Source organism: Dipodomys merriami, unplaced genomic scaffold, assembly GCF_024711535.1.
Source record: "Dipodomys merriami isolate MVZ:Mamm:240054 unplaced genomic scaffold, mDipMer1.0.p SCAF_9, whole genome shotgun sequence".
NCBI lineage: Eukaryota > Metazoa > Chordata > Mammalia > Rodentia > Heteromyidae > Dipodomys > Dipodomys merriami.
In genome coordinates, this window is record NW_027206512.1 from 43,919,512 (window position 1) to 43,946,140 (window position 26,629).

Genomic DNA, 26,629 nt, shown 5'->3' on the forward strand with positions numbered 1-26,629 from the left:
GAGTTAGGCTGAAGCCTGTGGAGCCTCAGCCGGCAGCCCTGTCATGGATGATGGACAGAGTCAGGAAAAGACCTCACAGCCACAGAGAACTTGGCAAGGTAGACACTCTTCTCATTTGCTTGTCTGTCCCCCTCAAATGCCCCTAAAATTCTATGTCTCTCGCACTGGGGTAAGATTGCCCCTGACATTCTGGGGGAATTAGAATTCTTTTCCCTAGGCTTCTGAAATAGGGACTAAGAGAGTCTGTGTTTCAACCTGCACTGTTGGCTTAAAGAGAAGATGAGAACTTGGGCTTCTGTGGGCTCACCTTGTTCTACATACTATGGTAAGAACTAAGAGAAAATAGATAGACCAGAATGAAGGAGAGATGCTCAGAGAGGCTGTTTGAATCTCGTGTAGTTTCTCCTGATGCTCTGCTGTACTCCTCTTTGATTTTAGTCTTGGTTGGGGTTTTTTTGTTGTTGTTGTTTCTTTTTTCTTTTTTGTATCCCTAATACTTAAAAAAATATTCTGAGCTGGGTACCAGTGGCTCATACATGTAATCCTAGCTACTCAGAAGGCTGAGGTCAGTTAGCTGTGTGTTAGTTTCTGTTTCTTTCTATTTTTAAAAAATAAAAAAATATTAAATTGGTTGTGAGGCTCACAACCATATCTTCAGATCTCAGCCTCCTGAATAGCTAGGATTATAGGCATGAGCCATGATAGTGTCCAGCTAGTTTCTGTTTCTTATATCCAATGAACCCTGACTCAATTTGTGGAACCACAAGTTTTTCCTTCTATCTAGGAACACATCTAGAAAATAAGGCAAGAAAAAATAGTAAAGTGTATCAGCTTTCTCACCCACTCCATTCACTCAAGAAAGAAAGAAGTAATGGGCTGGGAATGTGGCTCAGTGGTAGATTGCTTGCCTAACATGCATGAAGCCCTGAGTTTGATTCATTAGTACCACATAAACAGAAAAAGCTGGAAGTGGTACGGTGGCTCAAGTGGTAGCGTGCTAGCCTTGTGCAAAAAGAAGCTCAGGGACAGTGCCCAGGACCTGAGTTCAAGCCCAGGACAAATAAAGGAGGATGTGAAAAGTTCCCACAAGCTGTGGATTCAACAACTTTGATCCAAGCCTGGTCCACCAGTCATTCTTAGCTCCCCTCTCCCTTGCTCTTTTCCATCCTTGCAGTGGCAGTGTGAAACTTTTTTTCTCCAATGAAACAAACGGAGAGGATTTTTGCTTTTATGATAAATTACAGTTATGGCTAGTGCCAACTCTCTCCTTTCTTGTTCCCTGAATGTGGTGGATTCAATGCTTGAAATTCAAGCAGTTGTTTTTGTTGTCATTAGGGAAAAGGACAAGGAAGCAATCATTAGTCATGGCTCTACTGAAGCACTAAACCAATATGAGTAGCTGTCTACCTTGTCCTTTCCATAAAGTGAGAAAATATAAACTGCAATTTAGGAATTATTATATGTTGGGTTACAGTTAATTGCACTAACTAAATTCCTAACTGATTAACCAAATAAGCACAAAAAACATTCATTAGCAGAGAGAACTGGATAATAGAAAAGATTGCAGAATTAAGTTGCTTCGAGCCAGCTCATACTTATTATCTCAGCTATGCAGGAAGGGGAGATGGGAGGCTTGTGATTTGAGGCCAGTCTGGGCAAAAGCACAAGTCTTTAACTAAAAAGTAAGCTGAGGCAAAGAGGACTAGGGCATAGCTCACGTGGTAGGGTGCCTGCTTAGCAAGTCCACAGCCCCAACTTCAACCCCCAATACTCCCCAACCCAGAAAAAAAGTGTGTGTGTGTGTATTATATTCCTCCCATCCCCCCAGGGTTTGAGTCCAGGTTCTGACGTTTAGGGCAACAAGTAAGTCAAGCTCTTTGAAGACTTTGTTTCCTCATTTCAAGACATGAGATGTGGAAGTATATGAACTACTTGAACCAGCAACCTCACATTTGCCATAAAGATTAAAAGAAGTAATTGATACAAAGCTGTGAACACAGTCTCTTGCACTTAACATATATTCCATAAAAGTTTTCTAGTAATAGTAACAAGAAACTTCATTTTTAAGACTAAGGAGTGAAAAGCTTTGAAAGTTGGCTGTCGTTCTTGCATTCTGTCTAGAAGCAATGAGAAACCTGTTAACAAGAATGGAAATATTCATGACTTCTGACTGTCTGCTTTCATTTACGGTGTCTACATTGATTTACTTCATTCAGCAAAGCATCTATTGGTAATTTTATACCATCATGAAGACAAATGTAAGGAGGATTAATACCATCTTTCCATAACACAAAACACTATCTATAATTTGGAATAGCTAATATCCTTAGGGGTGACAGCTTCTGACTCAAATTTACAATATTTAATATGTTCTGACAGCTGGTAATTGACTAGCAAATGGAAACAAATGTTAAATGAATCTAGGATTTTTTGCTATGTAATAAGTGACTACTTCTACTACTTTATTAATAATATCTTTTGACATTGACCTGGGACTTCTTCATCAGCTACAATGAATATAGGTAGTCAGGCACCCATGGCTCACACTTGTAATCTTAGCGGCTCAGAAGGGAAGATCTTCTGGAGCCTGGAAAAAAGTCCACAAAATTCCATCTTCTGCATGTTTTACTTTATATGTATAAGCTGGGTTTAGCTTATAAACTTGTAAGTAAATACACTGGGTGGTATACAAGTATATACAAGTGTATTAACTGAAATATAGTAGATTCAAGGGAGATCTCAAATAGTGTAATTCCTTAGAAAGGCAAAGTCAAAGTTCAGCAAAATAAACAACAGGAAATCAGGTACTTGAAAGGGAGTGAGGTGGGATCAACCGGCAAGGGGTAGACAAATGAAGAGTTGAAGAGAGGGAGAATGCAGTCAAGAAGTCAATGTATATTCTACAAAATTAAGAAGAATGAGAGGAGTGGATATGAGAGGAATGTGTGAGAATGTTTAAAGGGCTGATATTGATCAAAAAGCATTGTATTCATAAGCTGCTTTGTTAAATGGCAATTCATTTGTACAACTACTTAAAATAATAAAAAAGACTTCATTTCCAAAATAATCAGCAAAACTTAGGGCCAGGTGTTTGGCTCACGTGGTAGAACACCTGCTTAGCAAGTTCAGTGCCCCCAAATTCAACCCCAGTAGCATCAAAAAGGAAAAGACTATTTGTAACCAAAGAATACACCTATAAATCTACAAATAAACCCAATAGATAATAAAAGACAAATAATTACACTTGGACATGATGAGTTAAACAGCAGTCTAAACATTTGCACAGTGAGAACAAAGGAGGATATTCTTAGGAGAGGATCACAAAGGCTCAATAGCTATTTGCAGATGAGCATATAAAATGATGCTTATAAAAACGAACCCCAAGAAATGGAAGCAGGAGGTTATTTTTTATTATATTGTTTGTGGGGTTTTTTCCTTTCCTTTTTTCTTTGATTTATTCTTTTCTGTTGCTGTTTTTATTTCTCTACTCTTTGACTTGTATATAAATTTATCTTATTTAGGGAGGAGAAATGGAGGCACAGACACAGTGGGACAAAGGGTGAACCAATTCAGCAGTGAAACCCACTAGACACTACTTCGGAGATGAGCTATACAACTTGAAGGGAAGGGAAATTGGGAAGAGAAACACTGGGAGAGAATGAGGTAGCGGATGACACTGTTCAAAAGGAAATGTACTCATTGCCTGACTTATGTAACTCTAACCCCTCTGTATGTCACCTTTAAAATAAAATTAACTTTTTTTTGGTCGACCGTGGGGCTTGAACTCTAGGCCTGGGTGCTGTCCCTCAGCTCTTCAGCTCAAGGCGAGCGCTCTACCACTTGAGCTACAGCGCCACTTCTGGTTTTCTGGTGGTTTATTAGAGATAGGAGTCTCACGGTCTCTCCTGCCCGGGCTGGCTTTGAACCGAGATCCTCAGATCTCAACCTCCTGAGTAGCTAGGATTACAGGCATGATCCACCAGCGCCCGGCTAAATTTTAACATTTTTAAAAAGGAAAATATTCAACTAACTAAATGTTCTTAATACAAAAACTAAATATTAAACAAGAATTAAAAATGTGTCTCATTGTGAATATCATCTCCACTTTAAATGGTCTTAATGTCACACATGGAACTATAAAATAGGTAACAAGGATCAAGTCAAATCTTCCATTAGCAAATATACTTATTTTAAAGCTTTTCTCTCACCTTCCTCTTGCCATGGAACTCACATCTCCTGTAACAGAAAGCTTTATGTCCTAACTCACAGAGAAAGAAAAAGTCATCAAATGGGAACTCTCTCAACTTCCTTCTTTCTCCCCATACACTCTTAGAAGAATCATCGATCTCACACTATCTGTAACAGGGAATCAGACATACATTGATCAAGGATATCTAAAACTCAACTAGAAGTCATTTAAACATCTAGAACCATTGTATGGCCCAAAGAAGATGAAAAATGCAGAAATCCATCAAGTTCAGAGTTATAAATAGTAAATGCATCTATGTATCTATTATATGGTCTAAAGATCTTTTTCATTAACTAAAATACACATTTATTGAGGCTGATGGTTTGGCTCAGTGATAGGAACAGTAATAAGTAATGGCTTAGCATGCATGAGACCATGGGTCTCATCCCCAGCAAAATAAAAGAACTTACGTGTTTTAGGCTTTCAGGTTCAAAGGTCCCATTTGATACAAAATAGTTTACACATCTAGAAATTCCATCAAATGCAAAGGTCTTTAAAGCTTAGATCAACTGGCTGTCCTGTTCCTTGAGTTGTTGAGAATTAGGTACTATAAAGGTGTTGTATCAAGGTGGGTGATTTGACCTATGTGTGATTTGGTCTCACAGAGACAAAACCTTTTCTGAGTCTCATAACTCATGACAATGCTATTCTGTATGATAAGGGAGGATGAGTTTTTCTGACTGGAGATCTGTCAAAATATCTGGCAGGAAATGGCCTGTTATTTTCAAGTGATCTTCTTCCTTGGTAAGTATATATCATTCAACTCTGAGAAGATTTAAAAATTAAATATAGTAAGGTCTGAAACATCAAAGCTTTGCTATTAATATTTTGTGCACGTTGGGTCTTTTCTATCATACTGATATTTATGGAATTTGACAGACAACTTTTGAAAACCACTTTAAAATAAATAGTTGAATTTTCAGACTTAGGACTTTAAGCTGAAATCTTCCTAAGCTTATGCATACTATCATAACATTTAAGAGGTCTTTAAGTCCACAGTATAAATTTATTTTAACAGCTTTATAGCAACATTAAGTACTAACCAACACTTTATATATGGAGATAAATGAGATACTTAAAAAGGAAATAGAATATATAACACATTTAAATGCAGTTTAAGATGTTTGAACGTGTTTAAGTTTGTAAAAAGGACCAAAGATCAATTTAAAACCACAGGGTGGTAACTGTTCAATTTTACTAGACTTCTAAGTTGAAGATTTATGAGTTGATTATAAAACTGAAGGAAGAAGTAATTGTTTAAATTTGTAGTCCTAATAAACTGAACACTAACTGTTGAAATTAAATGTCAAGTAGTTGTTGTTATGCACAAAACATAATTTGGCTGAAGTATGTTTTAGAAAAAACAAAGTATTTAGATAGAGCCGAATCATCTGGGCTTAGGTAAGCTAATTGTCCCTCTCCTGGCTTTTCTATTTCTTTTTCTCTATTTCCTACCTTCTACATTTTGTCAGACAGTAACAAATAAAAATCACAACAAAGTGTTTCTTTTAAACTCTTCTGGTTTCTACTGTACATCTTTTTTCTTCACCTCTTAAGAAGAGGTACCAGTGTACACCTGTAATCCTAGCTACTCAGGAGGCTAAGATCTGAGAATCACAGTTCAAAGCTAGCCTGGGCAGAGAAGTCTATGAGACTTTTATCTTCAATTAACCACCAAAAAGTCAGAAGTGGAGTTGTGGTTCAATTGAGATAGTACCAGTCTTGAAGGAAATAAAAGCTAAGAGATGGCATCCAGGCCCTGAGTTAAAACCCCAGTACTGGCACAAAAAAGAAGAAAAATGTGACTTCATTACTCTTCCCAACACAACACAACTCCCACCACCACATTATGAAGCAAGGCAACAATGGTTTCCTTGTCAAAGCCATGGGCTCATTTGATCATATTACCTGACCTCTCAGATCATCTGAAACTTAAAGTATCCTTAAAATACTCCATTCTCCTGGTGTCTTTATTAGTTTGTTATTTATTATTACAGCCAACTACTGGGGCCAAGTTAACTTTATGAAGAAAAGATATCTACTTGCCAGGTGCCAGTGGCTCATGCCTGTAACCCTGTTACTTTGGAGGTTGAGATCTGAGGCTCACTGTTCGAAGGCAATCTGGATAGGAAAATCCATGAGACTTATCTCCAATTAAACACTGGAAAACTGGAAGTGACACTGTGGCCCAAAGTAGTAGTGTGCTAGCTTTGAGCAAAAGAGCTCAGGGCCAGCATCCAGGCTGTGAGTTCAAGCCCCATGACTGACCCTCCCCCCCAAAAAAATAAATATATGTATCTCATTGGTTTTCAGTTTTGGAGAATTAAGTGCTAGGCACCAGTACTGGCTTGGCTCTTATCTACCTCATAGTGATGGTGTCCTAGTGGTGGGCACTTGTGGGGAAAAGATTACTCCTCAAAACAAGTCTGAGAGAAATTTGAGAATCTGCTTGATGCTTGAGAGCTCAGGGATCTCCTGATAGCTTCCTTATTCCTCCACTAAGACAGCTTCCCCAGTGACCTAAAAAGCTTTCTCACCAAACCCTGCCTCCCAGAGGTCCCGCCTCCCCACATCACCAAGCTGAGAGCCATTCTTGTAACACATGAAACTTTAGAGGACAAACTCAAACTGTAGCACAGGAGTGTCTAAGCTCTTTCTTTGGACTCTTTTTTGCTCAGCATTTAGTGGTATTATTTTAGTTTATTTACTTTAGCTGATATTATCTGTACTTCTTAGATTAAGTTCCAATCCAGTGCTGTAAGCATTCTAATAAAATATGGCCAGTCTAGAGCTGGCATTCTAATCAGGAAAGCCATACTCTAGAAGCAACTATAATGAGTACTTGTATAATCTACATCTCTATTAACACCTGATGCTTTACTAATTAGATACTGAATTATGGCAATGACTTCAGTTGGCAAACATGGTAGACTTTTTAGCATTCTGAATATCTAAAAAAGATGAGATGAAAGGCACTCAAGACTTGTAGATGGTTCAGTAAACTTAAGAAATTCTTCCTACATTTACCGAATATGGTATAATAAAGGTTTCTGTCCTGTGAAATGGTCCCCCAATCAGCTTTGAACTTTGGGAATTCTGGTTATTTGATGCCAGGAATTCTTCTTAGGGAAGAATCCTTACCTCTGATGTCCTGTGAGCCTTTCATTCAATGTGGTAGACAAAAGGCCCAAAAGGACAGGACTGTGCTATGTTCTCAAACATATAGGAAACAGTTCTCATGAGCCATTTTTAACTCTCATATTAATATTTTATTTTAAAATCTCAGTATGGTACAATGTGAGTTGAAACTACTTCATCATTTACAGAATGCGGTGGTAGCACTAGGGAGAAGTAGTAACTTCAATTTTATTTCTAGTTACAGTAAACTATCCTTTCACCCCAAAACATGTATGAATGGATTGGCTTAAACACAAAAGCTCCCAAGGGTTGAGTCAGTAGTCTCTCTTCTTTATTTATATGTAACAACCAAGTAAACATATATTCCCAGCTATCCACAAAATACTTGTCCTTGGATGTTCTATGGAATGCTCAATATCAAATGTCCCATCTTCTCAATTCTTCCACATACCCTAGTGTAGAGAGCTGCGTGCAGCCGCACCTGGAAGATGGCGCCGGCTTCCGCCCTCCGCCTTCCCGATGGCAAGTGCTCTCTGTGGTAAACAACTCTTTATATGGCTAAGGCAAAGAATCTGGCTTGCTTCCGCACACCTGAACCTATTGGTGGTTCCCACGTGGCGTATCAGGGTTGGCTACCCAGCGGGAACTTAAGGCTGTGGGGAATTCTCCCCGGGGTTGGGGTCAGAAGATTACTCAAAGGTCCTGAGTAAACTGCAGAGAGAAGAGCTCGGTGTCGCGTCTTCCTTGCTGGTCGAGGCGGTCGTGACACCCTAGCTAGCTCTTGACTGTCCTAGTATTAGTGATTCCCTAACACTGGTCCACTGACTAACTGCAAAAATGTAATCTGAGGCCATTCACTAAACAGTCTCAGCTTCCACTAGGATGTTTTAAATAGTAATCTCTCAGAGTAAAGCCTAGGAATCTGAATTTTTCAACAAGCACTTTGGATAATTCTAATCCACTACCAATTTTGATAGGTTAACTAAGTAAAGTAGTCTATATTGGCATTTATTACTAATCTATGTTTTTCCTTGCCCTCCCTTCATGAGAAATCTGCCGTTATTCTAACATGATTGCCATCGTAAATTACTTTTCTTTCTTTTGTAGCTTTCAGTATTCTTTTACATATATGTATATATATGCATATATATATATATACACACACATACATATATAGAAAGAGTGTTTTTACTATAATCTATCATGAGTTTAAGGATTTTCCTTTTCTGATCTTGCTGATTTGGCATTCTGCTAGCCTCAGACACATGGGTAACATTCGTTCTCGAGATTGGAAAGCTTTTCTACCATTTTATTATTGAAGATTCTTGATGTTTAGTTTTTATTTCTTTGTCCTCATCTTTTCCTGTCAGTCATACATTTTGTCTTTTGACAGAGTCCAAGAACTCTTATAAGTCCCCTTGGTTTAATCTTCTGTGTGTCTTCCAATGTCTTTATTTATTTGATCTAACTTCTCTGCTTTATTTTCAACTTCTTCAAACTCTTTACTTTCAGGTGGTGGTTTCTTCACTCAGCTTCATGAAAATAAGTGACGGCTCAGTGTTGGTGTATGGGTTGGCAGGGTGGTTTTCAGTTGATAAATAGTTGATTTCAGTGTTTTTGACACTATGTGTGGGCCTCTTCTCCACTCAGGGTGGAGAGACTTGGTTTCACAGTTTATGGGAAGCAATAAACCGCAGCTTGTTTAGATTTAAGTTCTAATGTAGAAAAACCACCACTTTTCTGATCTTTTTAGATGGATATATGATCCAAGGTGTATCTTCAGACTCTAGGCCTTTTTATCCTTTCATAGTAATTTTGCAATTCTTAAACATTCTCCTTTTCTAGGAAGATAAGTATTTGGTGACAGTCTACAATCTTGAGCTTATGAGAGTACTTATAGTAGTAAAATTTTAATTCTTTACATTGTCCATAATAGGCCGTATGCATTGATGTTATATAGCAAGTATAACTTTTTTTCAATTTTAGGTACATTTCTTGGTGTTAAGAATGTAAAGAAACTTTATCTAAGTTGGATCTTTTAAGGGTTGACAGGCTAAGTCACAATAAAGGCCCCTGGGTATACATACTATTCCCATCCAGTACCCAAAGCAAACCTATCTGAATTGAGGCTGAAGACTTCCTTCCCTGACTCCTTAAGACTGATTGCAGTGCTTCATCAAAGACATTTCTTGTGTTGTAGGAAATGCTCGAAGTACTTTTATACAACACTGGCTTCCACAATTAAGACTGTAGGCATTCTCAGTCATACCACTAAGACTCCCAGATTTAAAGAATGTTATTATATTATTATAAATGTTATTATACAGTCTTAGTCTGTTCCAAACATCAACATTCAAGCAAGAATTGGGACCTTCTCTTATAAATGTTTGCAAGTGGGTTCTTGCAGAAAAACTCTGTGACATCTGAGTTTTACAGAAATGACCTTTAAAAAAAGATGCTTTCTTTTAATACATAACAGAGTGATATTACAAAGCAAGGGTCTGTTGGGCTGCTGGCCTCATCCTGTTCTCTGGCCTTGTCCTATCAACCAAGGTAGAGCCTACTCTGAGAGGCAAAGGTGAATCTAATGGTATGGACTTTAAGGGGGCCCAAATTCAAAGTAACTATGCAAATACAAATCATTTAAAGAAGGGTAAGTCATTTGTGTGTGTGTGCTCTGCAAGTCAATGGTGTGTACTTCCTCTAAGTCTAATCTTCCTCACAAGACTATTTTTTTTTTTTTGGTCCAGTCATGGGGCCTGAACTCTGGGCCTAGGCGCTGTCCCTCAGCTCTTCAGCTCAAAGCTAGCACTCTACCACTTGAGCCACAGCGCCACTTCCTACTTTTTTCTTTTTGCTTATGTGGTGCTGAGGAATCGAACCCAGGGCCTCATGCATGCAAGGCAAGCGCTCTACCACTGAGCCACCTTCCCAGTCCCCTCACAAGACTATTTTTAAGTAGGTTTTTTCCTATAGATACTTTCTAAAGGGGTGATGAAATTTTACCAGGCTTCAGTAATACCTGGGATCAAAACAGGCTTTGGAGTTCTGCTGTTTTCCTTTAGAATTAGGCATAACTTAAGGACAACATCCAAGTGACCAGCTTTGGATTCCAGATTTTTTTTAGTATTATCTGCTAATTGACAGGAATAGTTGTTATCAACACAAAAAGATTTCTTATAAGAGTCAAAGGGCAAATAAAAGAATAATACTAAAAGACTAGGCACAAAGTTAACCTCATACTAATTTAAGATTGGTAACTGAGAGAGCAGGAGACCACCTTGTGCTGGTATTCCTTTAAAAGAGAGTGAATTTACATCTACACAGCAGGCTTAAATACAACACAGATGGGAGAGATCCTCTCCTCTCCAGGCCTGTGCTGCCAGTCCTATCAGCTCTTTTCCCTTCCTGGAACAAACATGATCATCCATCTCTCCCCAGGCTAGATTGTATCTGAGCTCCTGATGCAATGCACACAAATACAGAGTCATAGACCCCAGGATTCGTACTTCCATCCAGATCCTTCTGTGATGCTCCGTTATGAGGAGTGCTCACCTTTCCAAAGTTCTTTTGATGTTCCCAGGGTAGTACAGGAGGGGTGTATCTGCTGCCAGCAGGTTCTAATACTGTGACATTGAGAAGACTTACACAGTATTTTCAAAGCAGGATTTATCTGATTTCATCTAGCTTATCAAACAACTCATAAAAGCAGATAAGGTAGGAGCACACTGATTTATGTTAACTTCATTGACAATCCTACATATTATACTTATTAGAAGCCTGAAATGGGAACATACAATCTATTCATCAGTGGAATATGGATTTTGAGTTAGTGGATGCGCAAATAAACCTCTCTTGTTTTTATAACTTACCTGGTCTGTGGAACTGTGTTACTAGCAACAGAAAGCAGTCTATGATAGTAGGTGTCAGAAGGAACTGATGTTGAAATGAATTGAGTGACAACTCTTACCAGATCATTCTGTTCTTTCAGAAGTATTTCAGATCCGGGTTCTCCCTCCAGGTTGACAGAATCAATGCACTGAGCCAGTGTGTCCTCAGCCCCTTCTCTGTTGAGTGGGCTTTCAATGGCATCAAGGTCTTTGGATTGTTCTGGGTGTGGATCAGCAGTGGTCTCTGCATTCTGACTAGGTACATCCTCTTGCAAATCTCCTCTGGGGCCAGATGAAGCTGGATCATTTGAAGTTATAGCTGGATCACAGTACACTTCTGCATCTTCAGGTGAAGCATGATGATTCTTGGGTATCTCAGTAGTATCTGTTCTGTCTCCAGCAGTTAAGGTGTCACCAGCATCATCAGACATTTTAAGTATCTGTCAACATGAGTATAAACACTTTATGCTGTAATCTGTGTTATTGACCAATCGCTCAAAGTTCCAATTAATTCAATTAAACCTGATAGGGTTAAATATTCTTTTATCTGTAAATATTTTTTATAACATTATACTAAGCTAAATAATGGCCCCAAAAGATACCCATCTCCTAATCTCTGTAATCTATGAATGTTCCCTTACACAGAGAGAGAAACTGCAGATATGATGACTAAAAATCTAGAAATTTGGGTATAAAAGGTAGTCACAAGCACCCTCATCAGAGAGAAACAGAGGGCAGATCTGACTACAAGAAGGAAAGGTAAGGTGGTGACAGAAGCAGAGATTGGAGTGATGAGCTCTGAAGATGAAGGAAAGGACCACGAGCCAAAGAATCCAGGCTAGAGGCAGAACAAGGCAAGGAAATCATTCTTCCCTTTGAGATTCTAGAAGAAATCAGCCCTGCCGGCATCTTAATCTTAATCCAGGAAAAGTGGCTAAGGGACTGACCATAAAATAATAAAACTGATATGAGACACTAAATGTGTTGTATATATTGGCAACAGGAAAGTAATACAAACTAACAGCCCTATCTTCGGACATTCAAGACGCTCTTCCCTGACCTGAAAAAGATATACATATGGGAACTGACAGCATTATTTGTCTGTAAAATTACTTAACCTACCTTTATTCATTATTTTGGCAGCAATAATAAGAAAAACATAGAAAATATTCAAGAGCTTATCAAAAGGTAACTTCCACCAGGCCCAAGTGGCTCATGCATATAATCCTAACTACTCAGGAGGCTGCGATCTGAGGATTGTGGTTCAAACGTAGCCCAGGCAGACAAATCTATGAGACTTACTTTCATTTAACAAGCAAAAAGCTGGAACTGGAGGCCTGATTCAAGTAATAGAGCATCAACCATGAGTTGAAAAAAAAACCCAACAAACCAAGAGCTCAAAGACAGAGCTCAAGCCCCAGTACTAGCACAAATACACCCATACAGTTATATACTTATTTATATGTTTATAAATATTTAGCTTTGTAATATAACTGGAGATTCACAATGAGATACTATATACACACAAATGATTTATTGGGAACCAGCTGGTGAAGGTCTGGGTTCTGGTGTGACAACAATCTAGTCAGGGAAATACAAAGATGAAATGGAAAGGAAAGAAGTGAACCATGAAGCCAAATGAGGTAGGTAGACATTACGAAGTAACCTACTACACAGAAAATTCTTTGGAAGCTTACATGTTAGTGATATCATACGAAATGGTGTTCTACCAGAGAACTTTCTGTGACAGCAAAAATGTTCTGTACTAACCCCATCCAATGTGACTAACTTGAGCACCTGGAAGGTGGCTGGTGCAACAGAAGAACTAAATTTTTAATTACATTAAATTTTTTAATAATTCAAATTAACACAGGCACACATGGCCAGTAGATACCTCTATGAACAACGAAGATTCAGAAGGTTAATTCAAGGTAATGATATTATTAGGCTAAAATGAAGACATGGTGTTCTTATTACATAAGAGGCCAAATCTTAGGAAAATCAAGTGAACATTTTTGTTGTTGGTGGTGGTGGTCGTGGGGCTTGACCTCTGAGCCTGGGTGCTGTCCCTCAGCTCTTCAGCTCAAGGCTAGTGCTCTACCACTTGAGCCACAGTGCCACTTCCAGCTTTTTCTGTTTATGTGGTGCTGAGGAATCGAACCCAGGGCCTCATGCATGTGAGGCAAGCACTCTACCATTGAGCCACCTTCCCAGCCCTCAAGTGAACATTTTTGTTGGCCTCAGTGTTTACTAAATGGTCAAATCTCAGGTTGCTGCTAAAACCTCATGAGAAGCCATTTAACAAACGGCCATAGGATGGGTCAGGCATGTTCACATGGCTCACATCGGATGGCTCAAGCATGTTCACATGGCTCACAGCGGATGGCTCAGACATGTTCACATGGCTCACAGCGGATGGCTCAGGCATGTTCACATGGCTCACACTAGCCCTCTTGTCCCCTCAAAGAGCCATTCATTCCACAAGGTGTCTGATCATTTCTATTGCTATGCTCTTCCTTGGAGGGTCACATCTTTTACTGTCCACATGCCATTCTACATTGTGGCTCTGAAATATCTTCCTCTATTCCATACAGTCAAAAAGTAGATTATTAGTTTCTTAGAAAAAACTGAAGAACAGGGGAATGAGAGTGACTGTTAATGGGTTTGAGATCTCTGACAATGGCTATTCAATTCTGTAGATATATCAAAAATCAAACTGTATACCTAGATTTCCAAATGAACTGTCAAAGAATGAACCTTCACCCTCTGAAAAACACATAATATCATTTATTGAGTACCAACAATAGCAAAACCAATAGCAAAAACTACTTCCTGTGAGTTAGCTATGTTGGGCCCCATTTTACAGATGAGGAAACTAAGGTTCAGAAGTGATGCTTTTAGTAAATGGCAGATTCAAAGTTTGAACCCAATCTGACTTTGATATTGAACCATAGCAGAGCCCTGTCTGCAGTGCTACCTGCCTCTTCTCTTACATTCAGCCAGGAGCCAAATCCTAAAGGCTCAGTCTTCAGAACCCACATTTATTCTCTGACTTCTAGCCTCACTATCAGGTCCTCATTATCGTTCCCAATGGCCTTTCAACCTTGGGTTCACCCTCTATTACTGTTCTCTTCCCCATCCTTTACTTTCCAGCTCTAATTATATAGTCTCAGGGAAGATTCCTCCTTCCCATTCCAACTGAGACCATTTTGTTTTGCCCCAGGATCTGCCTCAGACCACTATCTTCCTAACTCCACCTCCTGAGTAGCTGGGATTACAAATATGGATTACCATACCTGGCCCCAGATTTCTGTCCTAATTTATCCTTGTCTTGGGGTCACAGCTGTAATGAGAATGTTTCATGGATAAATGATACTTTTGTATCACTTCTACTCCCATTTTTAAATCTATTGCTGGTCACAGACTTATCTAATATTTATATTTCTTTGTGGAGTAATTTGAGTATTCATATCATTAATCTGGATTTTTAAGAAGTAGCAATATTTCCTATAAACAGGAATATAAGAACAATCTGGCTACAATAAACATTCATGGCAAATGAAAAACCATTATAAATATTTTGATGCACATGTTAATTATAAACATGTTGTTGTATTGGTCATATGTAAAATAAAATACTATGTCATGGGGTATTTACCATATGGCATATGTACATGTTAATATGAACATGCTAATTTACACTCTAGGGTGGTCAGTTAACACTTAAAGTGCCTTGAGTCTTTAGTAAGAAATTTGAAATCTATAACTGGGTGACCACTGCTGAGGTTTCAATGACCATTTTCCCTGCTGGGGGCTGCAGGGGATGCTAATTAGCATAAGATGTATTAAAAATCATTTTACACTTCTAAAATGGCAAGTGCATAAGATATGTAGATTGGTGAGAAATAATGTACATTCTGTCCTGTGTCCAGGGCATGAGATTACACTGAGTCCAGCAGCCTGTTGAACTTTGCAGTTGGGTTTTTCTAGAGCTTGTACCTGACTGCAACATTCCAAAGCTCTCTCAGCTTTGAGTCCTGATTCTAGGGGTCAAAAAAGGTCTATAGGATAGTGAGGTAACACTTCAAACTCCCCAGAACAGGCTATATAATGAATGATTCCTGGTTGCTTATGGACACATGAATATGTGGCTGCATTCCATAAAGAACTTTGATTCACAACAGGGATGAATAAAAGAGCAAACCTACGTACCCCACCTACTTTTGATGGCCAAATTGCCTTGTCAGTTCACCGGAAGGACAGAAAAATGGCTACAATAAAACTTCTCTTCTCCGTGACTGCTTTGCATTCAACCAGCAGTATTAACCATCATCCCTTTAGAAACACCAAAAAAACCCCCACAAAATTCAGCTGTAAGATGTTAAATGATAGTTAAGAAATATCTAAAGCCAGGTGCCAGTGGCTCATGCCTGTAATCTTAGCTACTCAGGAGGCTGCCAGCCCAGGCAGAAAAGTCTGTGAGATTCCTATCACCAAGTAGCTGCAAAAAGCTGGAACTGAAGATGTGGCTCAGATAGTAGAGTGCTAAAAAAAACTCATGGACAGCACTCAGGCCCACAGTTCAAGTTCCAGGACTGGGAAAGAAAGAGAGAAGAGAGAGAGAGCGGGGGTGGGGGGGGGGGGGGGAGAGAGGGAGACAAAGAGAAAGGGAGGGAAAAAGGGAGGGAAAAGAAAAGGAAGACCTATAGATGACATATATGCTTCAGCAAGACTGGATGACTGGATTGTTTTCACATATACTGGAAAATAAAAGTCATGCAGTCAGTTCTGCTGTTTTTAAAAATTTGTTTGGTCATGGGGCTTGAACTCAGGGCTCGGGTGCTGTCCTTGAGCAAGGCTCAAGGCTAGCACTCTTCCACTTTGAGCCACAGCACAACTTCTGGTTCTCTGGTGGTTAACTGGAGATAAGTCTCACACTTTCCTACCACCGCTGGTTTTGAACTTTGATCCTCGGATTTCAGTCTCCTGAGTAGCTAGGATTACAGATGTGAGCCACTAGCGTCCACCCACTGTAACTTCTAATTATGTGCATTGCTAGTCTGTTTACTCCTCTATGGCATTCTAGTCTAAATTTTCTCTAATCTACCTCTCCTATTGGCTCCAGCTACTACTGTGATGGGGGATCTCCCTCATGGCTGTGCACTTTTGTCTGAAACCACTAGAAACCATGTTCTAAATGTATAGCTGTCTCTGAGCTAGGGCTGTTGGGGTCCAGTAGGACTTCGGATGGGATCCACCTGATGTTTTCTGAGGTGGCTACATCTCTGCCTGAGTGTCAAATGAGCAGTCATGTCTTTTGTGATTTGGGGTTTGGAATGCACATCATCATGCGGCCATGCCCATGTCTTTAATGGAGACTCAAGCCACAGGAACAAGGAGGCTGCTTCAGAAAACCCCGAAGAGAGGAAGCGTGGTGGATAAAGAAGCCTTTGTGGACTGGGAATAAGTTAAGTTTTTCATGAGCAAATTCATTCATCACCTAAAATGCTTCTAGAACTTTGCAAAATGGTGGGGTAGCATCATCACAGCTCCTCAAAATAAGTGCAGGTCACCGTCTTCAGAAATGAATGATTTGTTTGAGGCGCAAAAACAAAAGTTAAAAAAGCTATGCAGGGACAGCGTGCAGCTCAGTCATGGAGTGCTTGCTTAGCAGGCAGGCAGCCTTGAGTTCCATGGCCAGCACAGGGGTGGGGTGGGGGTGGGGTAGAAGTGGGGAGGAAGGTATGCAAAAAGCATATTAAATAATGAAAAGAAAAATGTTCCTGCACAAGTCTGACCTGCTTGTCTTACTCCAGCTTCTGTGGGTGGGAGCATGTGCAAATGCATGGCACCAAGAATAAGCTCTAGGCAGTGAGGATGGAGCCCATGTGGCTAGGACAGGCTACATGGAAGAAGGCTGGGATTCTGAAGGAAAACTTCTCTCTGGTTCTGGTCTCAATGGCGCTTCCTGGGCCAATGATCTGCCCCTTCTCACTGGTCTTCCTTCATTCCCTCATCTATACAGTCAGGATGAACAAAAGGATCAGTATACTTGGTTCCCTAAGCCTGACTGCAGGACTGGGCCAGTCCCTCATGACAGAGAAAAATAAGGACAAGATTTCCAGTTTTTCATACATCTAACTTTACTTGACATAAAGCTCTGCCTTTGTTCTTGCATGTTTAGCTCTGTGCTTTTCTTGGTGTCAAAATGTCTCTCATTCTATGAAAACATACTGACGACAGATGAATTATTTTTTAAAGGCCCTCCCTTGGAGAAATAGAAATATGGTAATAAGTTGTGTATGAGATCACCTTTTTTAAAAAAAGTGCTGGTCAGTAAACAACCAGGAATAAACCCTGGCTGAGGCTCAGGTCCTGCTCAGCCTGACAAGTGCACACAATCGGGCTCTTCATGTGTCTGCCCTGCACTGTTCTGAGACCTATTGGCTCCTGTTTAAAAGTGTTAGATGTAAGCATCTTCCCAAGACATCTGTGGCCTCTCAGAATCCAGCGCCAAACTGTCTGCCTATCTCCTGCTGCTCTTAAGGCACCCAACACCTCTGGCTCTCAACCTTGATCATTGCTCACACAATTCACAGCCCTTCATGCTCCCTGCCTTTATTTATGAGGTTCTGTCTGGGCTACCTCCCTCTGTTTACCTGGCAAACTGATGCAGCGTGGCTGTCACCTTTTACTTTGAAATGTTCCCTAATCTTCCCCACTACTTCCAAAGAATGGATTGTTCCTCTTGCTATGGTTTTTGGAAGACTTTGTATGGATTTCTACTACTGCTTTTAAAAATACTTGTTTCTATGTCATTTTTGCTTTCAGGGCTCTGACTTTCATTTCTGACTCGTAAGTATCTACTGAACTGAAATATATTGTGTTTGACAGTGATTTAAAACAAACACTATTTGCTGAACATCAGTGGTTCACACCTATAATCTTAGCTATTCAGGAAGCTGACATCAGGACAATCCAAGTTCCAAGCCAGCCCAGGCAGAGAAGTCCAAAAGATTGTATCTCCAAAATAGCAAAAAGCCAGGCTAGGAGAATGGCTCAAGTGACGGAGTACTAGCACAAAATACTGAGTTCAAACTCTGGTACTGGCAAAAATAGTAATAGGTGGTATGTCTTGTCTTATACGTAAAAGACTAAGCATATGGCATGAATCTCTGAAATTCAGAAAGGTCCCTTTCTACCTTCAAACTCCTCCTGCACCAGGTGCCTCAAATCCCACCCCTAAAGTTCATTCTTTGCTTAGGGCTTACAAGCTAAGAAGTGGATCAGATTCTTCTCGGATCTTAGGTTTGATGAAAGGGAAAAAGGAAGAAGAAAGGCTAATATGGGTGGGGTGGGAAGGGACCACGGGGGAGGCAGAGAGAGCAGACAGAGGCCCCCTTCTCAGTTAGGGAAGGTTGGCTGAAGTCTTATGAAGTTCAGGAGCCACGGATTTAAGGAGCCACGGCTGCTTGCTTGCACCCTTCTGGAAGTTCTGGATGGAACCAAATGGGATCCGCAGGGCACAGGTTACCCTCCCACAGCCGGCTCACTGCTGTCTTCCCACTCTAGAGCTGGACTCCAGACAGCTGGGAGTACTTACCAGATTCCAGGGAGACCACTGAGGAGGGCCAGGGCTTGGGGGGGGGGACCCCGGCTCTGGATGCCGGTGGGGCCAGCAGGACCGGCAGGTCAAGGGTCTGCAGATGGGGGGTGGGGAAGGATCGACGTGGGGGGACGGAAGGGGGGGGGGTCAAGGCCGAGGCCGGCACGCCCCGGGATGGAGGCCTTTGCCTTACCGGGGCTCCCCCTCGGAGCCCCGCAGCCGCGCCCGAAGGGGACCTGCGGCTCCGGGGAAACTTTTCAGACCCGCGCGGGGACGTGCTGGAGAGCTCGGGGCGCCAGGCAGGCTCCGCGGAGGCCCCGCCGGCCGAGGGGGCAGACCCGGCGTGCGGGCGTGTGGGTGTGTGCATGAGCGTGGACCCGGAGCGACACACACTCACACACACACACTCACACGCCCGCACCCACGCAGGGCCCTCGGCCGCGCGACCCGCCGCTCCGGCTTCGCGCGGGCGCGGAGGGCAGCACCGGGGGGCGAGGGGGGCGAGGCGCGACGGCAGGGGCTCCGGGACACCCCGCCCGGGGAAAGGGATGGGGACCGGGAAGGGCCGGGGCTCTTACCGCGGTGGCAGCCGAGCGCGCGCCGAGCGCCCGCGGTCCCGCCCCGCCACGTCGGCAGGGCCGGCGGGGACGCGGCCGGAGGCGGAGGCGGAGGTGGAGGCGGGCGGGAAGGGGCCGGGTCCGGGTCCCGGGGGCGGGTCCCGGGGGCGTGGCCCGAGGTGGCCCAGGACGGAGGCGTCCTGGGGGCGTGGTGAGATGGGGACCTAGGAGCGGGTCCTAGACGGAGGCGGACCCTGGGGGCGTGTCCTATGGGGTCTCGGGGGCGGGAGCCGAGGGCATCCTGTGGGAGGAGTCCTGGGCCGCCCGGCCCCGCCCCGCCCCGCCCCGCCCCGCGCTCGGACTCCGCGGGCTCCGGGCAGAGTCCCTGGTAGGCGCGCCCGCTCCCCAGCCCGGCCCCGGACGCGCGGCGCTCCCTCCAGGGAAACTTGGCTTGACGCGGTGAGCAGAGCCCGAGCGCGCTGGCACCCCGTTGCGCGGCGGGATGAGGGGTTCGCCGCACCCCTTTCCTTCCTTCAGAAAGCGCGAGGAGAGCCCTGCAGTTTGACGGAGAAGCGCTGGCTCGGCTGAGTTTGAGATTCCCGGGTCTGAATTCAACAGAAAGGCGCGGGCTGGGATTAAAACACAGAACCCCAAACCAAGCCACAAAACAGAACCACGGAAATGAGACCCCCACGCACTGCCCGGGGGGCTGCGGCGGACGAGCTCGGGGCGGGCGATCGCCGGTGCGCGCCTCCGCGCTGCGATCCCGCCGGCGGGGAGGCCGGGCGCACCCCGACCCCGCCGCGCACCCCAGCCGCGCACCCCAGCTCCCCCACCCCGCCCCGGCACCGGACTGGCCAACGCGTCCTCGGGAACTTCCCGAACAGGCGCGTCTGCGGCGGCTGTTACAAATGGGCCTTCATTGACAGGGATGGAAGGCTGTCCATGCCTTACCGTATGGGCTATATAGTAAGTTGGGGATCCAGGCAAATTTACTATATATATATGTATATATAATATGCTCAGATTGGCCTCCAACTCGAGATCTTTCTGCTTCAGCCTCCCAAATGCTGGGATTATGAATTATTTTTTTCTAACTATATTTGTGCACCTATGCTTTATGCAAAAGTCAGGAAAAACTTAATTTAGAAACAGCGATTCTTTCTGAATGTTGCACTTAAGGCCCATTTTCTCCTACTTCATTTTTAAAAAAAAATTCAAATCAACAACCTCAGTCATTCATTTTAATAGCGTTTGGATTCCATTGTGGTTTGGATTCCATAGGTGGGTTTTTTTGTCTACTTTTTATAAAAATGACAAAATATTAGCTGAGTGCCATTGGCTCACGCCTGTAATCCTAACTACTCAGGAGGCTGAGATAGGAGGATTGCGGTTCAAAGCCAGCTCGGGCAGGAAAGTCTGTGAGAGTCTTCAGTTAATCACCAAAAAATTGGAAGTGGAGCTCTGAGTTGCCCCAGGACAAGCACCAAATAAAAACAACAACAACAAAAAACCAACAACATTCTTGACATGTTTTTCTAATTTTTTACACATATTCCATCTTCCTTGACTAATACACAGTAATCAAAAGCATTCTTCTAAGACCTGTATTGTATTTTATAGTGTGTTTATATCATACTGTACATAATTCACCTATGAGTAACAAAACAGTTTGTTTTCAGTTTCTTCCTTATATTTTTCCACAGGAAATTTTTTAAAAAAGTGTTTTGCAAAACTAGAAAGTTTTCTTAATATGGCAGTGGGTGGAAATTGCTTTGAATTATCAACCTTTTTTAATTCAGCCAGAAGTCAGAACCCTAAATAGCACTTGGCTCCTGTACCTGTTTTGTGTTCTACTTTCCAGACGGGACAGGTGCCTTTCAGTGTTCCTCAGACAGAAACATCTGTGCAGGTGACTTTGACATCTGCACAGGCAACCTTGGCATCTGCCTGCAGCCAGCCAGCACCTTTGCAGCTGCCTTCCTGCCCTGTGGATGCCAACAGCACAATCAGGCCCTGTCAGACCTCTCAAAGGGAAAGTTCCCTTTTCTCCTTTGACCCAGCACAGAAGATCAACTTAACGATCCTAGCAACAAAGGTCACTTCTTTTCCTTTCTGTAAATTAAGCCTCCTGCCCTCCCTTTTAAGTTAAGGTCTTAAAATGTAGCCCAAACTGGCCTCGGCCTCTAACTTATGATTTTCCTGCTTTAGTCTTCTAAATTCTGCCATGACAGGTTTGTACTATCATACCCTGCCAATTTATACTCTTTTTTTTTTTTTTTTTGTCAGTCATGGAGCCTGAACTCTGGGCCTGGGTGCTGTCCCTGAGCTCTCCAGCTCAAGGCTAGCTCTCTACCACTTAAGCCATAGCACCACTTCCAGCTTTTTCTGCTTATGTGGTGCTAAGGAATGGAACCCAGGGCCTCATGCATGCAAGGCAAGCACTCTACCACTGAGCCACCTTCCCAGCCCCAATTTATACTCTTTTTACTTAAAATGTAACTACTTACACTCATTTTCCCCCCAGATGTGTTACTTTTTTTGCAATTAAAAAATATATATATAAATCAAGCGGAGATCTGGTGGCTCATGCCTAATCCTAGCTCCTCAGAAAGTTGAGATCAGACACTTGTAGTTCAAAGCCATCTTAGATAGAGAAGTCTGAGAGATGCCATTAACTAGCAAAAATACTGTAGTGGAGGCACAGCTCCAGTGTAGGCTGTGAGCAAGCAAGCTGAGAGCATGGAGCCCTGTGTTCAAGCCACGGTAGAAAGAAAAATATGGATGTTTTAATTGTGTAAAGTAGACAGAAAAGTAGAAAATACCATGAAAAAGTGATGTGTAAAAATGATATAGAATATGATGATAATTCTTAGATTTAGCAGATTTTTAGCTCTGCCATATTTATTTAGAATTTAGTTCTTTTTTCTTTGTGCTGGTCCTGGGCTTGAAATCAGGGACTGGGTGCTGTCCCTGAGCTTTTTTCTCAAAGCTAGTACTTTGCCACTTGAGTCACAGCTCTACTTCCAGCCTATTTTGGTGATTAATTGGAGATAAGAGTCTCATGGACTTTCCTGCCCAGGCTGGCTTCAATCTTCAGATCTCAACTTCCTGAGTAGTGAGGATTACAGGCCTGTACCACTAGTACCCAGCATAGGACTTTTTAACTCATACCTGTAATCCTGGCTATGCAGGAGGCTGAGATCTGAGGATAGCAATTTGAAGCCATACTGGGCAGAAAAGTCTGTGAGACCCTTCATTTAATCACTAGGAGAAAAAAAAAGCCAGAAGTGGAGCTCAACTGGTATTGGAACTAGCCTTGAGCAAAAAGTAAAAAGCTTAGTGACAGCACCCAGGCCCTGAATTCAAGCCCCAGGATGGCATGTGGGTGCCCACACATGCACGCACACACACACACACACACACACACACACACACACACACACACAGGTTACACACGTCTGTTCCTTTTATCTTTATCCATTCTTGGAGGTCACCATTGTCCTGAAGGGTATCATATTCTTTCCTCTCATATTTCTGAATGTTCACTTCATATACTCTCACCTGTAAATGTATAGAGTTCTTTCACAGTGGTTTAAAATTTTATTGATAACATTCAATTGCTTTTCAAACGTTTTGCTTTTTGAGAATCGCTCATGTGTACACAGTATCATGTTTGTTCGTATATGTAGCTCTACATGTTCATGTCAATGTCTTCAAAATTCCATGTATGTCACAATTGATCCATTTCCTACTTGACGTGTGTCTAATGTGTTAAGTATGCACACGATTACAGTTAATGCTACAATGGCATCTTTGTATTTTCTCATATCCCAGGCTAGCCAGGGAGGACTGGATTGCCTTTATTAGACCTTGTCCTGTTATTCTTCAGTGTGATTCAGTTGTTCATGAAACACACATTGAAAAGCATGTACTATGTACCAAGTAATGCTTTAAGAGCTGGAAATACAGTATTGAGGGAACAAAGCCGAGTTCTGCTGTCAAGATGCTAGCTTGATACCAAATCAGGCCAAAAATGAAGAAGGATTTGGTATTGCTAGAGCCTAGACTGGGAGGGTAAGTGAAACTCTTGTTGCAGAAGGCTTTGATGACAGAGTTGCATTTCAATGTAGACTTGAAGATGCAAGAGAGGAGCAGTAGCCCAGCCCCAGAAGTTCACACCTAGAATCCTGCCTACTCAGGATGCTGAGATCTGAGGCTCACAGTTCAAAGCCAGACAGGAAACTCATTGACACTCTTTTTTTGGGGGGGGGGGGTCTGGTTGTGGGGCCTGAACTCTGGGCCTGGGCACTGTCCCTCAGCTCTTCAGCTCAAGGCTAGCGCTCTACCACTTGAGCCACAGCACCACTTCCGGCTTTTTTCTTTTTGCTTATGTGGTGCTGAGGAATCGAACCCAGGGCCTCATGCATGCAAGGTGAGCGCTCTACCACTGAGCCAACTTCCCAGCCCTCCTTGACACTCTTATCTCTAATTAATCATCAAAACTCTGGAAGTGGCTCTGTGGCTCAATTGATAGAGTACTAGCCTTGAGCAAAAAAGCTGAGGTACAACATCCAGGCTTTAAGTTAAAGTTGAACAACAATGTCATCTGGGGACCATCTCAGGGAGAGGAAGGCGAGAGTAGAGCTAGAACACTTACAGAAAGGTCTGGTAGCCAGTGAGGCTGGCACAGAGGGAGGATGGGGAAAGAAGAAGATGAACTCAAGGAGGGTCACAGAATTTCAGATGGGGTCTTTTCATGAGAGAGAAGGGAATCCTCGCAGCTTTTGAGTTGTAGCGTACTGTGATTTAGTGTTTGAATCTTTTTGAGTTGTTGTGGATTGGGGTTCCATGGGTGGAGGAAGTGTGGAGCAGGGAGACCAGTTGTGCATGTGAGATCCTGTTGTCTTTGAGCAATATGGATATGGCAGAGAGGATGAGAGGTGTGTTTTTTAAAGGATCTATTTCAAAGAAAACCCAACCCAATTTGTTCATGGATTAGATGTCGGCTTTGAACAAAAGAGAAAGAAATTCTTGATACTTCAAGGGTTTTGGCCCTGAACTGCACGGGTTGAGATGAGGAAGGATGGAGTCTGAGTTGAGGATTTAAGTGGCTAGTTTTCAAGAACAGAGAATTAGCAGGTGTTTAGCTAGCAGCTGAATGCAGAAATCTGGAGTTGAAGGAAGTCTGGCTGGAGATGGTAACTGGGGTCCCATGAGTAAGCAGAGGGTTTGGATGTCATGGGCCAGGTTGTAAATGCATGGAGTTAAAGAAGAGAAGAAGTGAAGACTGAGTCTTGAATATTTGATGTGGGAGATGAAGAAGACCCAGAAAGAGACTGGGAACAAATGCCAAGGAGTTTGCAGGAAACTCAGGGCAAGAGGCAAGGATGTAAGGGGAAATCAAGTAAGAAATTATTATGAAATCTGTGTAAAAATGCTGCCAATAATGGGAATGAGATGAAAATTGGCATTGTGGAGTGTTATCTGCCTTGAAGAGCTGTTTCTCTTGAGCAGTGGGGAAGGAAGGAAGGAAACCTGATTGAAGTGGGTTTAAGAGAAAAAGATGGAAAACAATCAGAAGCAGCTCATGAAACAATCTTCCCAAAGAGCTTTAGTGAAAAGAACCTAAGAGCAGGAGGCTATGGGCTGGTGCAGAAGTACAAGGAGGCGGGTTTTTTTTAGAAGGATCTGAAAGTATTCTTCTGATGTATTTTCCTGATGTAAAATGAAGCCTCGTCTGTCAATGGGTGGATGGAGCTCCGTGTAGTTAACTAACTTGTCCAATGCCACAGTTAGGCCAGGTGGATAATTTAGCTCAGTACTGCCTGTCTGTTTGTTCTCCTTCAGTTTAAAATATGACTTCCCTATTAGCTGATTTTTGTGGGGTTTGTCTTCCCCATAAAGACTTCTCTCAGCATTGTGACAGTCTCAACAAGAGGAATGTCCTTGTTTCCAGATGCCAGCATTATTATGCCACACCCTAACAAAACACATGTCAAGTGGCCACATCAGTAGAGATATGGATGAGTGTTTATTTGTGGGTGGGTGAATTTTCATAAGACTTAGTTGAGAATTGTCTGAAATTTCCTCCCAGCCACAGCTGGCTCATTTCTCTTCAGCATGTCTCTTGAATCTGTTTTCTAGCTGTGTCATTTTTACTCATCTCTTCCGGCTGAACCTCCCGAAGCCAGAGAAGGCGTCCTGTTACGTTTAGTGAGTAAGGATGAAGAGGAAGATACGGTTCTTCCCCTTCCTCCTGAAACTTCTTACTCATAGTTCCAACATCATTAGCCAAGTTGTGAAGACAAGATCATGCCAGCCAATGAGATTAATTATAGAATGATTATTCAGCTCATGTTCTTTCCAGGGCCTGCTCCACACATCTCAGTTGTTTCTATTCAAGCCCCAAAAACCAGCACAAAAAATAAAATAACAAGCCAGGTGCCAGTGGCTCATGCCTGTAATCCTAGCTACTCAGGAGGCTGAGATCTGAGGATCAAGGTTCAAAGCCAATCTGGGCAGGAAAATCCGTGAAACTCTTATCACCAATAAACCACCAGAAAACCAGAAGTGGCGCTGTAGCTCAAGTGGTAGAGCGCTAGCCTTGGGTTGAAGTGCTGAGGGACAGCGCTCAGGCCCAGAGTTCAAGCCCCACGACCAACAAATAAAAATAAAAATAATAAAAATTAAAACCTGATAATATTAAATGCCAATGAGGATATGAGGAGTCAGGTGTGGCTAAGTGTGGATCAGGGGTTAAACTTCCCTTAGAGGTTGGTTTAAAACAAATGGATCTAAGCTTGCTTTTTTAAAAAGCAGCTCATTCAGTCAGAATATACTTGAAACTTGCTTGACTTTTAGTTGCAATCAAGGCTGGAAATGTCAAAGATGTTTAGACCAGCAAACAGGTAAAGGTCAGTAACTGTCCATGAGGTAGCAATTTAAAATTCAGGCTTTGAACTCTCAAAGATAACATTTACCTTAGGAAAAAATAGTTATCTTCACACTGAAATTTTCATAACCGGCTTGTATGAGATTAAACATTTCTATATTTTACTGACTTAGTTTGTAAGCCAGAGAAACACGCTGATCCAATTTGTATGTAGGAATAATTCCAGTAAGGACCAACAGATGGCACCAAACCATTTGTAAATTTAGATATAACATGGCCGTGAGAGGTGGGGCA

At 42.3% G+C, this 26,629-nt stretch overlaps 1 protein-coding gene across 1 annotated transcript in view; it reads right to left on the reverse strand.

The window, feature by feature from the left end:
* The window catches only part of Fam114a1 (family with sequence similarity 114 member A1), a 65,163-nt gene extending 45,629 nt beyond the window's left edge, over positions 1-19,534 (reverse strand). Inside the window, exons 1-2 of the mRNA XM_070013143.1 lie at positions 19,462-19,534; positions 11,358-11,717 (exon numbers count right to left, since the gene is read on the reverse strand). Of these exons, the coding sequence (XP_069869244.1) occupies positions 11,358-11,708 (351 nt within the window). The 5' untranslated portion in view covers positions 11,709-11,717; positions 19,462-19,534. The remainder of the gene's footprint in view (positions 1-11,357; positions 11,718-19,461) is intronic.
* Positions 19,535-26,629: the final 7,095 nt, after the last annotated feature.